The following is a 16,983-nucleotide window of genomic DNA, read 5'->3' as shown; positions in this document are numbered from 1 at the left end:
ACTTCTTGTGTGGTGTTGGTTCAGGTTCAATTTAGGAAATATTTTGAAGTTTTATATTGTTTGAGTGGTTTCATAGTATTTTATTTTGTGTCTGTTTACAGTGGCTCTGTTATTCTTCTAGTCTTTCAAACTCCAACCTCAAATATTAAAAACTATTTTTTTTTCTCAAAGCCTAATTTCCTTCCCCCAAGTCTAATCTGTTATCAAATCCTATTGTATCTTTTCTTTGAATCCCATGACCGAATTAGAGACTATAGGAGGTGAGTTGACAAACTTTTTTATCTCCCAGAGTTCACAGATCTTCGTTTATGATTTCCATTCTTCTTGCCTGGATTCTTTAGACTTTTAGGAATTCTTCATCTTTGGCCTTTTGTTTCTCAGATTCATTTTTATACCTCCATAGCAAGTGGCCCTGTTCCATTGCCATCAGAGCTGGCTCTCTGTTGCCTACCAGACTGTCCAAATTTCTTGGGTGCTTTGTGTTTTTTTGTTTTGTTTTGTTTTGTTTTGTTCTAGTCTGTTTTTGGCCTTATTGCTTGCTGTTCCCATAGTGGACCTTGCTTATTGCCCTAATTTCTGTCTTCGCAGTATACGGTGCTCGTAAAGATTACTAATGGTGATCCATCTCTTCAAGTGTTACAGTATTAGGATGAGTTAGGGTTTTGGTTTTTATATCATTAAAAGAAATCATGTAGAGTTCATATCAAATTTAGAATTATAATGTTCAAAAAAAGAAGTCACAAGATGTGTGTGTGTGTGTGTGTGTGTGTGTGTGTGTGTGTAGAGAGAGAGATTAGTAATTAAGCCATGGCCATATCATTGATAAAGAATAGTGCTGTCTGAAACCAAACCCAAGAAACAAGTACTGTTGACCCTTGAACAACATAGGTTTGAACTGCGTGGGCTTACTAATATGCAGATTTTTTGATACAGTACAGTATTTTTTCTTAAGATTTTAAGATTTTCTCTAGCTTTATTGTAAGTAGACAATATTGAATATATATATCATACAAAATATGTGTTAATTGATTGCTCGTTATTGGTAAGGCTTCCAGTCAACAGGAGGCTTAGTAGTAGTCAGGTTTTCAGGGAGTCAGAAGTTATACAAGGATTTTCAACCACATAGGGAAGGGGCTCAATGCCCTGAATCCTTGCATTGTTCAAGGATCAACTATAATAGCTTTCCCTTGTAGTGGGTGTTCCCTTTGAGTTATTAACCCGATATGGGATTGTGTCTTATTTATACACTCATAAATACTTACTCTTTTTATGGCTAGATGGTATAAATAGCATATGTGACTGCTTATTGAAGTTCGTAATTTTCATATAAATTTCATATATGGCATGTAGTTTTTTGAATAAAATGTCATACATAGGAACAAGAAGAGGCTGAATTCTAAATATTTGCACAACAGGGGCACCTGGGTGGCTCAGTCAGCTAAGTGTTGGGCTTCAGCTCTGGTCATGATCTCAGGGTCATGGGATCAAGCCCCCCATCGTATTGGGCTCCCCACTCAGTGGGGAGTCTGCTTCACCTGCTGCCCCCTCAACTTATGCATGTGCATTCTCTCTCTCAAATAAATAAAATCTCTTAAAAATAAATGTTTACAGGGCTCATGGGTGGCTCAGTGGGTTAATAAGCCTCTGCCTTCAGTTCAGGTCATGATCTCAGGGTCCTGGGATCGAGCCCTGCATGTCTGCTCAGTATGGAGCCTGCTTCCCTCTCTCTCTCTCTCTGTCTCTGCCTGCTTCTCTGCCTACTTGTGATCTCTGTCAAATAAATAAATAAAATCTTAAAAAAAAGTTTGCATATCAATATTTCAATCTTTTCTAAAAAAGTTACTTAAATGATTTAAAAATACTAATTAATAAATGCTGTACTGTGTTTTTATAGAACTTCTCACCCATAATTTCCTTTTTCTTTTAAAGGTCAGTGGATAAGTCTGTCATAATATATGATACTGTAAGTATTTCAGAATTTTTTGTGTGTGTGATGTGTGTAAAATACGTTTATTAGGCTACTGAACTAAAAATTTAATTCGGCAAGATAAACAAAATGTATCCTTTTTTCGAGTGCCTAAGAGTATACATTTTAAGAAATGGTAAGATAGTTATATAGGGAAAGATACAGGTTCTGGGACAAGACAGATGTTTAATCTGATCAAAGAAAATTGATAGATTTATAGAGCACCTATATCCAAAAGAACAAAATATCATTTCAAATTGATTATTCTTAAATTTTTATAGCAGGTTTCCATAATAGCAAAGGATAAATGTTTACCCCGGATTGTGGAAGTACACTAGTGTAAGCTGAAAGTGGCCTACTGCCGGCAGAGTTCTGGCTGGGTTTAGAGTATAAGGAAGAGTAGGATTTAATGGACTTGGGAAAATGCGAGGTTTTGATAGACCCATCTGAATAAAGACCAGAGTTGCACAAATATGAAGAAAAATGCATGTTTTTTATTATAAGTGAAGATGTGGTTGATGAAAATACTCTCCAAGAGAGAATGGAGAATGTTGAATGGAGCCTTATAATGATGAGTTCAGGCCACAGCTGTGCCAGCAAATGAAACAGACGTAAATCATCCAAGTGTAGTGGGTCAAGCAAGGAATCTATGTTAGTCCTCCACATGAAAAGTTCAAATCACTTGAGCACTCTGGCAGGAGACGGGCAAGAATCCTCAAACTGAGTGAAGTAGATCCTGAATGTTTCTTAAGAAATTGTCATGAGATTTTACAAGAATAGCTATAACATTAAATTTTCTCCATTAAATATGAGTCTCAGTTAAATACAACTAATTGTACACCTGAAATGAATATAATACTGTATATTAATTATACTTCACTTTTTAAAAATTAATGAAATAAATATGTCTAGATGCTAGATGGCCAGCTAAGTATACTCAGAATCTAAGTGACTAATTTCTACTCACTGGTTCTGCAGTGGATGCAAGTCAAATGTCCTAGCGAAAATACAGATCATTTCCTGTAACAGATGTTTCAGGTTACTATGAGTAAATTCAAGTAAGCCAACAAAAGCCAAGAGTGTTTTACACTAAATTTCTAGGAAGATAGTCAGCAGGCAACAGTGCTAACTATTGAGAAGGAGTGAAGTAAGTACTTGATAATATTATTAGTTATAGATGCTATCCTCTTTCTGTTGGGTAAAGTGTTAGCTTACATATGTGACTAATAATAATATTAAAACACAGCATATAAACCATTTATGTCAGTAACTCTACTCTTGCTCAAGTAAATATAAAGCTGTTTTTACTGTTTTTCAGAATACTGAGAGTATACTTCACACATTGACTCAGCACACCAGGTCTGAACTTAACCTCATTTTGCATTAATATAATTAAAAAATTAGTCTGAGGATGTATAATAGTTGTTTTTGTTAACTAGGTATGTCACAAGTTGTGCCTTTGCACCCAGTACTCCTTTACTTGCTACTGGTTCAATGGACAAAACAGTGAACATCTGGCAGTTTGATCTGGAGACACCTTGCCAAGGTTAGTAAGGGCATCATATTTAACCCATTTCAACCCACTCACCACTAAAATTTTAAATTCCATAATTTTTTGGCAAATTATTCTCCTTTTTCCTCAGGATAAAGTATACACCCAAATTTAATATAATTTAAAAATAATTTTAGAGAAGCCAGTGTTTAAAGTAGTCGGCCTGTGTTAAAACTGTTGGTAAGTGCTTTTTGGTGCACATTCATGGATATCATACCTCCCATAGTTTTGTAAGCTATTCATTTGCGCTGCATACTATTTTTTCAGAAAAATACAGCCTGGGAAAAAATAGAAATCACAGTTTTAAACTTGCTTATTTTATTTTTGGCCTCATCAAATAATGTTGATACATAATTTAGGAGTTTTATTTTTATCACTGCCAGAATTTACGAAATAGTGGTGCTGATATTCAGATGATAGAGCACATCGAGTACTCTTGCTGATAGGAGGTTTTTGGTATTTGTTTTGTTTTGTTTACAGTAGGCTTTGCGTGCAGCATGGAGCCTGATACAGGCTTGAACTCATGACCTGAGGTCAAGACCTGAGCCAGCCCTTAAATGACGGAGCCATCCCAGCACCCAGACATGAGTTTTATATAATAAAAAAGAATTGTTGTTCTGGAGTGAAAAGAAAAAGTTTCAAATGAAGAGTATTTAATATAGCATTAAATAATGCTATAATTATACATAGTATTATTTGATTTTTTTTAATTTCTTAAAAGAATATTAAAGTAGCAAAACACAGATTTAAGGAAATTTCATTTACTTTTTAATTCCTGGGATATTTATGAAGGAAGTACTTTTCTTTATTGTTATTTTACCTGCCTTTTTGTTTGTCGATTTGTTTTTAAAAGCAAGGAGCATGGAAGATCAAGTGAAGTTTACTGAAGATTGGTCAGAGGAAGATGTCTCAGTGTGGCTTTGTGCACAAGGTTTAAGTGACCTTGTTGGTATTTTCAAAATGAATAACATTGATGGAAGAGAACTGTTGAATCTCACCAAAGAAAGTCTGGCTGATGATTTGAAAATTGGTAAGATTAGTGGAAGATAGTCAGTCTTTTTTTTTTCTTTTTCCCAAGATCTTATTTATTTACTGGACAGAGAGAGCATAAAATTAGGCAGAGAGGCAGGTAGAGGGAGAGGGAGAAGCAGGCTCCCTGCTGAGCAGAGAGCCCAATGCAGGCCTCAATCCCAGGACCCTGAGATCATGACCTGAGCAGAAGGCAGATGCTTAACCAACTGAGCCACCCCAGAAGTCCCAAGATAGGTGGCCTTAAAAGTGACTTAATAATTTACTTTGAGATTGGTTTTAATTGTATTAATAGTCCTCTTAATATTCTGGCATAGTAATTATTCCAGTATATATCTTTGTAGATATATAGATATAGATATAAGGATATATAGAAGGACAGTATATTTTTATTAGATTATGGAAAAGAAATGTTATGTAGTGTTTCATTAAAGCGACCATTAACTAATTTTAAAAATGTATATATTTTAAAACTTGAGATAAAATTCACATGATAAAACTCACTCTTTTGTAAGTGTACAGTGGAGTGACTTTTAGTATATCCACAGAGTTGTACAGCCATCGCCACTGCCTAATTCCAGAACATTTAATATATTCAGAAAGAAACCTCATGGCCATGAGCAGTCAGTCCTCTTTCCCTTTTTCTCTAGCCCCTGGCAGCCATGAACCTGCATTCTCTCTCGAAGGATTTGCCTCCTCTTGACATTTCATAGAGTGGATCATACAATATGTGGCCTTGTCTGACATCCTGCTTAGCATGTTTTCAAGATTCATCCATGCCGTAGCATATAGTTAATACTTCATTTCTTTTTTTTTTTTTTTAAAGATTTTATTTATTTATTTGACAGACAGAGATCACAAGTAGGCAGAGATGCAGGCAGAGAGAGAGAGAGAGAGAGAGGGAAGCAGGCTTCCTGCGGAGCAGAGAGCCCGATGCGGGGCTCGATCCCAGGACCCTGAGATCATGACCTGAGCCGAAGGCAGCAGCCCAAACCACTGAGCCACCCAGGCGCCCCAATACTTCATTTCTTTTTATGACTGTTTTAATTCTATGGATTTATCACTTTTTGCTTATCCATTTATCCGTTGATTGAATTTAGAATGCTTCCAATTTAGCCATTACAAATAATGCTGCCCTGAACGTATGCATACAAGTTTTTGTGTGGTAATGTTTCCAGCTTTCCTGGGTGTATAATTAGGAGTGGAACTGGTGGGTCATGTAGTAACTCAGTGCTGACATTTGAGGGACTGCTGGGCTCTTTTCAAAGCTGGCTCTTTTTCGTTCTTACCAGCTCTATAGGAAGATCTCAGTTTCTCTGTGTCCTCCTCAACACTTGTTTTAATTACAGCCTTCCTAGTGGTTTCTTATTTTGGTTTCAACGTACATTTCCTGGTGACTGGTGATATTGAACATGTTTCCATGTGCTTGTTAGCCATTTGTAGATCTTTGTAGAAATGTCTTTCAAGATCCTTTGGCCATTTTAAGAACTGGATTTTCTTTTTTATTGTTTATATAAATTTGGATATAAGACTTAACAGACATATGATTTGTAAGTATTTCCTTTTGGACACTTAATTGACAGAGCCACGTAGGCACCCCCACACTGTGTTAATTACTGTGGCTTTGTAGTAGGTTTTGTTTTAAGATTTTATTTATTTATTTGAGAGGAAAGAGTGAGTGAGAGTGAGCACAAGCTGGGGAAGGCACAGGGGGAGAGGGAGGAACAGACTCCCCCCTGACCAGGAAGCCTGAAATGGGACTCGATCGCAGGACCCCGGGATAGTGACCTGAGCTGAAGGCAGATGCTTAACTGACTGAGCCACCAAGGCACCCTGTAGTAGGTATTAAAATGAAAAGTGTATGTCCTCCATCTTTTTTTTTTTCCTCTCCAAGATTGATTTTGCTACTCTGGGTTCCTTGCATTTCCATATGAATTTTGGAATCAACTTGTCAGTTTCTGTTTCCAAAAAAAAAAAGGGGGGGGCCACCTGACTTTTGAAAATTTTAAATTTTTAAATTTTTTAAAAAAGATTTTATTTATTTATTTGACAGAGATCACAAGTAAGCAGAGAGGCAGGCTCCCCACTGAGCAGAGAGCCGATGTGGGGCTTGATTCCAAGGTCCTGGGATCATGGCCTGAGCCAAAGGCAGAGGCTTTAACCCACTGAGCCACCCATGCGCCCCATAAATTTTTTTAAGTTTTAATTTAAATTCCAGTTAGCATGCAATGTATTATTTAGTTTCAGGTGTACAGTATAGTGATCCAGCACTTCCCATACAATACTTAATGCTCATCACAAGTGTCCTCCTTAAAAAGCCACCTATTCTGGTATGAATTATATTGACTCTTATGAGTTAATTTGGTGATTATTGTCATCTTAATATTAAGTCTTGCAATCCATAAGCACAGGACCTTTTTTTTTTTTAAAGAGAGCACGTGTGATGGGAGGGGAGAGAGGTTTTTTTTTTTAAGATTTTTTATTTATCAGAGAGAACACAAGCAGGGGGACTGGCAGAGGGAGAAGCAGGATTCCTGCTGAGCAGAGAGCCATCTAATTTCAGAACTTTTTTTTTTTTTTTTAAGATTTTATTTATTTACTTGAGAGAGAGACAGTGAGAGAGAGCATGAGCTAGGAGAAGGTCAGAGGGAGAAGCAGACTCTCCATGGAGCTGGGAGCCTGATGTGGGACTCGATCCCGGGATTCCGAGATCATGACCTGAGCCGAAGGCAGTCGTCCAACCAACTGAGCCACCCAGGCGTCCCTCAGAACTTTTTTTTTTAAAGATTTTATTTATTTGACAGAGATCATAAGTAGGCAAAGAGGCAGGCACAGAGAGGGGGGAAGCAGGCTTCCCACGGAGCAGAGCGCCTGTTGCGGGGCTCGATCCCAGGACCCCTAGGATCTTGACTTGAGCCAAAGGCAGAGGCTTAACCCACTGAGCCACCGAGGCGCCCCCAGAACATTTTTATCCCCTCAAAAGAACCTTGTTCTCAGGGCACTTGAGTGGCTCAGTGGGCGGAGTGGCTGCCTTCAGCTTGGGTCCTGATCCCAGGGTCCTGGGATTGAGTCCCATGTCAGGCTCCTTGCCTGGTGGGGAGCCTGCTTCTCTCTCTCCCTCTGCCTTCTGCTCCCCTACTGTCTCTTTCTGTCAAATAAATAAATAAAATATTTTTTTAAAAAAGAACCTCATTGTCTTTATCTAGCCCTGGCAACCACTAATCTACTTTGTCTTTATGGGTTGGCCTGTTTTGGACATTTCTTTTAAGTGGAACCATTAGTGGGTGCCCTTTATATCTGGCTTCTTTTAGGTAACATAGTGCTTTCAAGGTTCGTCCATGTTTTGTATGTGTAAGTACTTCAGTGTGTGAGGTTTCCAGTTTCTTCACCTCCTTTTCAACACGTGTTATTACCTGTTGTCTTGATTAGACAACATGTGAAGTGGTACTAGATCGTGGTTTGGATATGTACTTACCTAATGATATAGAGCATCTTTTCAAGTGCCGATTGGCCATTTATAGATCTTCTTTGCAGAAATATCTGTTTAGATGCTTGGCTCTTTTTAAATTGATTTATTTGTCTTTTTATTGTTGAGTTGTAGGAGTTGTTGATATATTCTGGTTACTAGATCTTATCAAAAATAGTTTGAAGTCTTAGTGTCATGCTCTAATAAAAATAATACCACAGGGCGCCTGGGTGGCTCAGTTGGTTAACAGACTGCCTTCAGTTCAGGTCATGATCCCAGAGTCCCAGGATCGAGTCCTGCATCGGGCTCCCTGCTTGGCGGGGAGTCTGCCTCTCCCTCTGACCTTACCCCTCTCGAGTGCGCGTGCACACTTTCTCTCTCTCTCTCTCTCTCATTCTCTCCCTCTTAAATAAATAAAATCTTTAAAAATAATAATAATACTACTACAAACTACTATTAACATACTGTAATAAAATCTTCATGGGAAAGCTTGGGAAAATAGGATACCCATAATGAGGAGTTGAATAACAACAAAATAATTAAAACCATTTTAAAGTACAGTATTATCTTTCCTTACATGGTAAATAAAGCATGTGAACGTATTTAAATATCTTGGAATCTTATGTCTTTTTAAGAAAGTTAACAGAATGATGGTTTGTCAGATAGTTGTGTTCTCAGGCCATACTGTGAAAGCCATTTTTGTATCTTTAATAACTTATATCCTATATAATTTACTCTTTCCTCCTTAAAGTGGGTGATAGAATATAGGGTTTTGGGGGGAGGTTGTGTTTTTTTTTAAGGTCTGCTGCATTTAGCATCTTCACTGGTTGATTTCTCATTCCTCTCTCATAATTAATCTTTACCTTATCATGCAGAAGCACTTGACAGTGTAAAGCGGTAATTTTGGATTTCAACAGAGGGTGTTTGAAAACATAAAAGCAGCATAGTAAAAACAATTAATAGCAATAGAATTATATTCTGATAAAGAATAAGAAATTTTTGGATTTAATTAATGGTTTGAAATCGTTTTTGAAGGATGAGTCTCAGGTTTAGTAGTTAGAATCATTTTAAACTTCAGTGAAATAAATTTCAGAACTATCAGCCCAAGCCAAAATTGAAATGTAATTTAATTTCTGTGGTAGTTTAATAGCAGAGTTAGGAAAATCATTATTATGAATGGAGACATTAATGTTAACATTCTATATAGTAAATTAAGGAATTTGTTTCATGTTTAAGATTTTAAAAGTTAGTAAATTGAACAAACAGAATAAATTATTAAATAAATAGACTAGGGCATTTATTTTTTCCACATCATTCTGAAATATTTTAAAGTTCTAGGGCACCTTGGTGGTTCAGTTGGTTAAGTGTCTGACTCTTCATTTTAGCTCAGGTATGATCTCACGGTCATGAGATCAAGCCCCATGTTGGACTCCATACTGGGTGTGGAGCCTGCTTAAGATTCTCTCTCTCCCTCTTCCTCTGCCCCTACCCCCCATGTGTGCTTGCATTCTCTTTTTCTCTCAAAATGAGTAAATATTTAAATAAAAATGTGAACAGCTAATAACATTAAACCTCCTAAAATTATACTAAACTTCCTGAAATTAAAATTTAAAATAATTTTTAAAACTTGATAAAAGTAAAACTATGAATGAGTGAAACGTGTGTGTATAGTCTTAGACAAACAGATAAGCTTTTTTAATGATTGTGTTTCATATGAGATCAGCAAATATATCTAGTTTCAGAAATTTTTTAAATATAAGATAGAATTTTTACATTATTAAACTGAAGATCTTTAAAAATTACTGTTAGGAAATTTTTTGTTTAAACAAAGTAACCAATAATAATGAACCTTTTCTGATTTTATATAGTTTATTAGTATTCAACAGTCTGAAATTCTCCAGTCTTCAGAATAAAGTTATGTAGAATAAACTCTCCATTAGTTGCTGATTTATTCTAGCCCCATGGTATTCTGTACTACAAAGATTAAAGGTTTTATAAAGAAAACAGTTCTGTGTGGTAAAACGGTATGTCTGAAGATTTTTGGTTGTAATAGATACGATCTGTTTGCTGGAGACTTGGATAGAGGTTACCCAGTGCTTCTCCCACCCTAACAGAATCTCCCCCCCAACCCCACCCCCCCAGAATCTCTAGGGCTGCGGAGTAAAGTTCTAAGGAAAATTGAAGAGCTCAGGACAAAGGTGAAAACCCTTTCTTCTGGAATTCCTGACGAGTTTCTCTGCCCAATAACTAGGGAGCTTATGAAAGATCCTGTCATTGCATCAGGTATGTGTGATGCTTTTCTAAGTTTCAGGGCAAATGTGCAAATGAAAAAATAATGTAGGTATTTCACAGGAGTATGTTTAAATATGGAAAATTTTAAAAATCTGTCTTACAGATCATAAGTAGTTTTTTTTAACTCCTTTGATCCGAGGTAAACTAGTGAACATTATATATTAATAAAATTAGATGAAGGAGGTTTGGATGAGATTAGAGACAAAGGGGTAAGTTTAACAAGCTTTACTTGTGAAAGGTGTTTTTGGTTACAAGAATGCAAGGTAAAAAAAAAAAAGAATGCAAGGTAAAATACTGTTTTTGAGATAGACTGTTGAGATCTCTTATGTTTATTTTGTTTATAATGAGTTTAAACAACCTTATAGAAATAAGACTTAAAGATTATAAATTGTATCTTTCCACATGAATTTCTAACCTTTGTCAGTAGGCACAGACATACATACATACAGACAGACATAAAGTACAACTATGTACTTTACATAGTTGTAATCAGTAAATCCATATTATGTTTTTAAAAATTTTTCTCTAAAACAGTATACATTTCTAAATACCAGTTTAGTCTACATAATTTTCCATTTTTATTCCACTGTGGCTCTATGCTACATTTTGACTCCTGCAAACACATACGTGTACCAGATAGTGGAAATCTTTATATTGTAAATAGCATTGCAATGATATCTTGTATTTCTTTTTTTCTATTACCCATTACTTAGGGTTATTTTTATGGCATGTGTGCCCCAAAGCAGAATTAACCAATCAGAATATTTTGTGAACATGAAAAAGAGCGGTTTTGATCATTTTCATTAGAATATTCAGTGGACATTTGAAAAGTGTGGTCTTTCCCCATTTTGTAGTCTTGGCACCCTTGTTGAAGAGCATTTCACTACATATGTCAGGGTTTATTTCTGGGCTATTGTGTCCCATTGGTCTGTATGTTTGTCTTTACGCAAGTACCATGCTTTTTTGATTACTATAGCTGTGTTTTGAAATCAGGAAGTATAAGGCTTCCAGCTTTATTTGTTATTTCTCAGGATTGTTTTAGCTCTTTAGGATACTTTGGGATTTGCTTATGACTTTCAGTATGGGTTTTCCTATTCCTGTAAAAAGTGGCATTGGGATTTTGATGGAGATTGTATTGAAACTGTAGATGACTTTAGTTAAATACAGACAATTTAACAATATTAACTCTTACGATCCATGAATAGGATGCCTTTCCATTTATTTGTATCTTCTTTTACTTCTTTCCAGTGTTTTGTAGTTTTCAGTATAAAAGAATTTTCATCAGAATGGTGTTTAATCTATTGATAATTCAGAACGGACAGCTCCAACTCATGAATATCACACAGCTTTCCCTTTTCTTTTTTATGTCTTGTTTACATTCTGTTAGCAGTGCTTTGTGTTTCAGTGTATAGGTTTTGCACACACTTTGCTAATACTGTCCTTAGGTATTTAGTATTTTTAGAAAAAAGATTTTAATTCCTAATTCTTCATTGTTTGATATTTCACAGTTGATTCTATAGCTTGACTTTGTATTCTGTGATGTTGCTTTAGTTTTATTAGTAATTATACTAATATAGATCCTTTTACTTGATTTTCTTCATACATGATCATGTTATCTGCAAGTAGACATTTGTATTTCCAGTCTGTGCCTTCCTCCACCCCTACCTCTTGTCCTGTTTCTTGTTATGTTGGCCAGGATTTGCAATACAGTGTTGAAAAGAAGTGGTGGGAATTCCTTAATCTGCTTTTAAGGGGGAAGTAACGCAGTTCAATTCAGTCTTTCTCCATTAAGTATGACGTAAGCTGCCTTCTATCAAGTTAAAGAAGTTCTCTTCTGTCTCGTTGCTGATAGTATATAAGATGCTTATCCACTGAAATCAGATGGTTTTTCTCTTTTATCCTTTAGTATGATAGATTACTATATTAGTTCCCTGTTGCTATCATAACAAATCACCACAAAATGAGTAGTGCAACATTTCTGTAGGTCAGAGGTCCAGTACATTCTCACAGGCAAAAGTCAAGGTATTGGCAGGTTCTGTTCCTTGCTCAAGGCTCTAGGGAAGAACCCATTTATTGCTCATTTAGGTTGTTGGTAGAGGCCAGTGCCTTGTGATTTTAGGACTGAGGCCCCTCTTTTTTTGCCGACTATAAGCTGAGGGCTGTTCTCGCTTGTGGTAGGCAGAATGATGGCTCCCTGAGGATGTCCGTGTCCTAGAGCCTCAGAGCCTATCAGTGTTATTATCAGGTAGACCCAGTGTAATCATGAGGATCTTTGTAAGTGAAACAAAGGAAGCAGGAGAGTCGGTCAGAGGAGAGGTGACAACAGAAGAGGTTGAAGCGATAAGGACCATGAGCTAAGGAATTCAGGCAGCCTCTAGAAGCTAATAAAGACCAGGAAACAGATTCTCCCTTTGAGCCTTCAGAAAGAATACCATCCTGCCGACACCTTGATTTTTAACGCAATGAAACTGATTTCGTATTTCTGATCTTCAGAACTTTAAGATAATAAGTTGTATTAAGTCACTAAATTTGCAGTAATTTGTTACAGAGGCAATAGGAAACTAATACAGTGACTCCTTTTTCCAGCGTCAAACCTAATATCTCCTTGTATCACATTGCATCTCTTTGACTCACTTTCCCCTTCCTCTTCTGCTTTCAAGAACTATGGTAAGATACTTTACTGTCTTAAAATCAGCTGATTAGTGACCTCAGTTCCTTGGCAAGCTTAATTCTCTTTTGCCGTGTTAACATAGTCAAAGATTCCAGGATTAGGAAGTAGACATGTTTGTGGGTCATTATTATGCCTAACAAAATTACATTCATTGATTTTTTTTTTTATTGTGGTAATATACAAATACATAAAATCATTTAAACAGTTTTTGAGTATATAGTTTAATGGTATTGAATTTATTCTGGATAGCTCATATAAGGAGAGTCATGCAATATTTGTCCTTTTCTGTTGACTTACTTGGCATAATGTCTTCAGGATTCATCCACATTGTATCATGTGTCGCAATTGCTTTTCTTTTTAAGGCCAAAAATATTCCATTGTATGTTTATACCATACCTGGTATATACATCCAACCGTGGACATGTGAGTTTTTTTTGGTTTTTTGTTTTTTACCACCTTTTGGCTATAGTGAATAATGCTACTGTGGATATGGGTATACAAATATCTGCTCAAGTCCCTGCCTTCAGTTCTCTTGGGGTATATACCCAGAATTTGAATTGTCTGGTCATATAGTACTTGTGTATTTATTTTCTTGAGGAACCACTCTACTACCTTCACAGTGGCTGCACCATTTTACATTCCCACCAGCAGTTCACAGGGGTTCCACTTTTTCTACATCCTTGCCCATACTTATTGCTTTTTAGTTTTTGTTTGCTTTATAATAGTCATCCTGATGGGTATAGGTGGTGTCTCATTTGGGTTTTGATTTGCTTTCCCCTAGTGACTGGGATGTTGAGTTTCTTAGGTACTTATTGGCCATTTTCTATATCTTCTTTGGAGAAATATCTATTTAAGTCCTTTACCGTTTTTTAATCTGTTTTTTGTTGTTGTTGTTGTTGTTGAGATGTAGGAGTTCTTAATATATTCTGGATATTCCTTATCAGATATGATTTACAAGTATTTCTCCCATTCCACAGATTACCTTTTCATTCTGTTATAGGGCCTTTTGATACACAAAAGTTAATTTTGATGAAGTCCAGTTTTTTTTTAAATTGCATGTGCTTTTGGGATCATATTCATAGGATATCCTTAGCAAATCCAGTGTCATGAAGCATTCCCCCTATGTTTTCTTTTAAGTGTTTTATTGCTTTAGTTTCTACATTTGAGTTTTTGTTCCATTTGAGTTTTTATATCTCACGTACTTATCCTTTTGTACGCAGATATCCACTTTTCCAGCACCATTTATTAAAGAGACTGTTCTTCTGCCATTGAATGGTCTTGGCACCCTTGTTGAAAACACTAGGCTATATATTGGGGGGTTAATTCCGTATTCTCTTGGGGTGCATAGCTACCTTTATGCCGTACCACCACTTTGGTTACTGTGGTTTCGTATATAGTAACTTTTGAAATCAGGAAATGGGAGTCTTCCAACTTTTTCTTTGAGATTGCTTTGGTTCTTCAGGATCTCTTGCAATTCCATATGAATTGTAGGATGGATTTTTCTATTCCTTCAAAAAAATGTCTTTTGCATTTTGAGAGGAATTGTGATGGGGATCACAGTTCCCATGGACTCTTTAATTACTTTGAGTAGTATGGGAATTTTAACCATTGTCTTCCAGCCCATGACCACAGAATTTCCTTCCTCTGTGTCTTTAATTTCTTATAGCGATGTTCTATAGTTTTCAACATACAAGTCTTTTATCTCCTTCCTTAAGTTAGTCTTTAAATCTTTTTGATGCTGTTTGTAAATGGAATTTTCCTAATTTCCTTTTTGGATTCTTCATTGTCAGTGTATAGAACCACAGCTGATTTCTGTATTTGATTTTGTATCTTGCCACTTTGCTGAATTGATTTTAGAACTTTTTTTTGTGGACTCTCTAGGGTTTGGCTTCTTCGCTTATTGCTGGATTTGATATGCTAATATTTTCAGGATGTTTATATCTGTGTTCATAAGAGGTATTGGAGTTTTCTTTGTAGGAGAGTTTCCTAGTAGGAGATTTGAATTACGAATTCAAATAGAGCTTTTAATAGGTTACTTCATCAAATTAGATTTCTGAGTATTCTCTCGGAGGTTTGCATTTTCTATTACTTTTAAGATATTCTTGTTGGCATCATTTTAGTGTATTTTATGTTGAATTGTATCATTTGTTTTAATCTTGATTCTCTTGTTTTTTGTTTATAATTGCATGGTATTTTTCTTTCAGTCTACTTTATTTATTTTTTCAAGATTTTATTTATCCATTTGACAGAGATCACAAGTAGGCAGAGAGGTAGGCAGAGAGAGAGGAGGAAGCAGGCTCCTCACCGAGCAGAGAGCCCGATGCAGGGCTCCATCGCAGGACCCCGGGATCATGACCTGACCTGAAGGCAGAGGCTTTGAGCCACCCAGGAACCCCTCTTTCAGTCTTCTTTTAAAACAAACAGTATACATCTTGAATTTTCACATAATATTTCACCAAGGGTAACACATTGCCTAACTTTTAACATTATAGATGGATAAAAATGCTTTTCTGATTAAGTTTATCTAAATTGAATCATAAACTAGGTCTTTTGGGGGTCTCACTTTTTGCCTTAAGCACAGTTTGTGTGATTTATCCATGCTGTTTATCCAGCACAGTAATTTATTAATCTTTCTTTTTTTTAAAAATTAATTAATTTATTTATTTGACAGAGAGAGATCACAAGTAGGCAGAGAGGAAGGCAGAGAGAGAGAGAGGAGGAAGCAGGCTCCCTGCTGAGCAGAGAGCCTGATGCGGGACTCGATCCCAGGACCCCGAGATCATGACCTGAGCCGAAGGCAGCGGCTTAACCCACTGAGCCACCCAGGCGCCCTTTATTAATCTTTCTGTGTAAATATACTACAAACGATCCATTCTATCATTACTGCCTGCTGTGGACTTTTATCTTTTTCTTTGGTGAATACACAGGTGCATTGTTATTGGGTATATTCCAGAGATTAGATCTGTACAGCCTGTTACCCAGAGCTGTTTACCCAGAGTGGCTGAAACAGCTTATAACCCCTCCCGGAGTATGTAAGAATTCTAGTTGCTCCCTAGCTTTATGTTTAGTACTGCCTGTGTCTTTCAAGATTCACATGCAGTTCTAAAAGAATAACAGATCCTGTACACTTTGCCCAGTTGTTCTGCTAGCATTTTCTGGGGTTTGTGCAGTCCTGCATCTGCTCTTTGTTGTCTGAGTATTCACCTTCAGTCAGGTTTTTTGTTTGTTTAAGATTTTATTTATTTATTTGACAGAGATTTCAAGTATGTAGAGAGGCAGGCAGAGAGAGAAGAGGAAGCAAGCTCCCTGCTGAGCAGAGAGCCCTATGCAGGGTTCAATCCCAGGACCCTGGGATCATGACCTGAGCCAAAGGCAGAGGCTTTAACCCACTGAGCCACCCAGGTGCCCCAAGTTTGTTTGTTTTTAAGATTTATTTATTTGATGGAGGAGCAGAGAGCCCCATGTGGGACTCCATCCTAGGACCCCGGGATCATGACCTGAGCTGAAGGCAGATACTTAACCGACTGAGCCACCCAGGTGCCGCACCCTCAATCAAGTAGTACCTGTGGAGCTTCCTTACCCATGCAGGAAGAGGGCATATAGCTCCAGAGAAGTGCTGGGCTTGCTTTGCCCATTTTCCAGGACAACAGGGGGACTGAGCAAGTTTTTTTCTTCAACAAAGATAAAATAAATTCAGAGCCCAGGCCAGTGAGCTTATATTTTCTACCTGAACCTTTCATAAGGGTGAAGCCACTTGAACCTGAAGTCAGATATACATGTAAAAAGATGTTTCTTTTAGTCACATATCTAAGTATAATATAGCAAGATATTTGGGGTTTTAATTGGCTTGATTACCAGAAATGGAAGTCTAAGAAACAAATCTTTTAATAGGTATCATTTCTTTGGTGTTTTACCAAAGAAATGAATAGGTATCATTTCTTTGGTGTTTTACCAAAGAAATGAACCTGTGCACCAGAGTATATTAAATTATTAAATACTGTTTATTT

At 36.7% G+C, this 16,983-nt stretch overlaps 1 protein-coding gene across 8 annotated transcripts in view; it reads left to right on the top strand.

The window, feature by feature from the left end:
• Positions 1-16,983, top strand: part of WDSUB1 (WD repeat, sterile alpha motif and U-box domain containing 1) — a 46,260-nt gene that overhangs the window by 19,387 nt on the left and 9,890 nt on the right. For all 8 annotated transcript variants that reach the window (XM_032355663.1, XM_032355664.1, XM_032355660.1 and 5 more), the window contains 5 exons: positions 1,930-1,963; positions 3,285-3,325; positions 3,406-3,512; positions 4,372-4,548; positions 10,156-10,296. In XM_032355663.1, coding sequence (XP_032211554.1) covers positions 1,930-1,963; positions 3,285-3,325; positions 3,406-3,512; positions 4,372-4,548; positions 10,156-10,296 — 500 coding nt within the window. The remainder of the gene's footprint in view (positions 1-1,929; positions 1,964-3,284; positions 3,326-3,405; positions 3,513-4,371; positions 4,549-10,155; positions 10,297-16,983) is intronic.

This window comes from Mustela erminea, chromosome 8 (genome assembly GCF_009829155.1).
Source record: "Mustela erminea isolate mMusErm1 chromosome 8, mMusErm1.Pri, whole genome shotgun sequence".
Classification (NCBI taxonomy): Eukaryota; Metazoa; Chordata; class Mammalia; order Carnivora; family Mustelidae; genus Mustela; species Mustela erminea.
The sequence above is the reverse complement of the archived record's forward strand: the minus strand, read 5'-3'. Positions and strand labels throughout refer to the sequence as shown.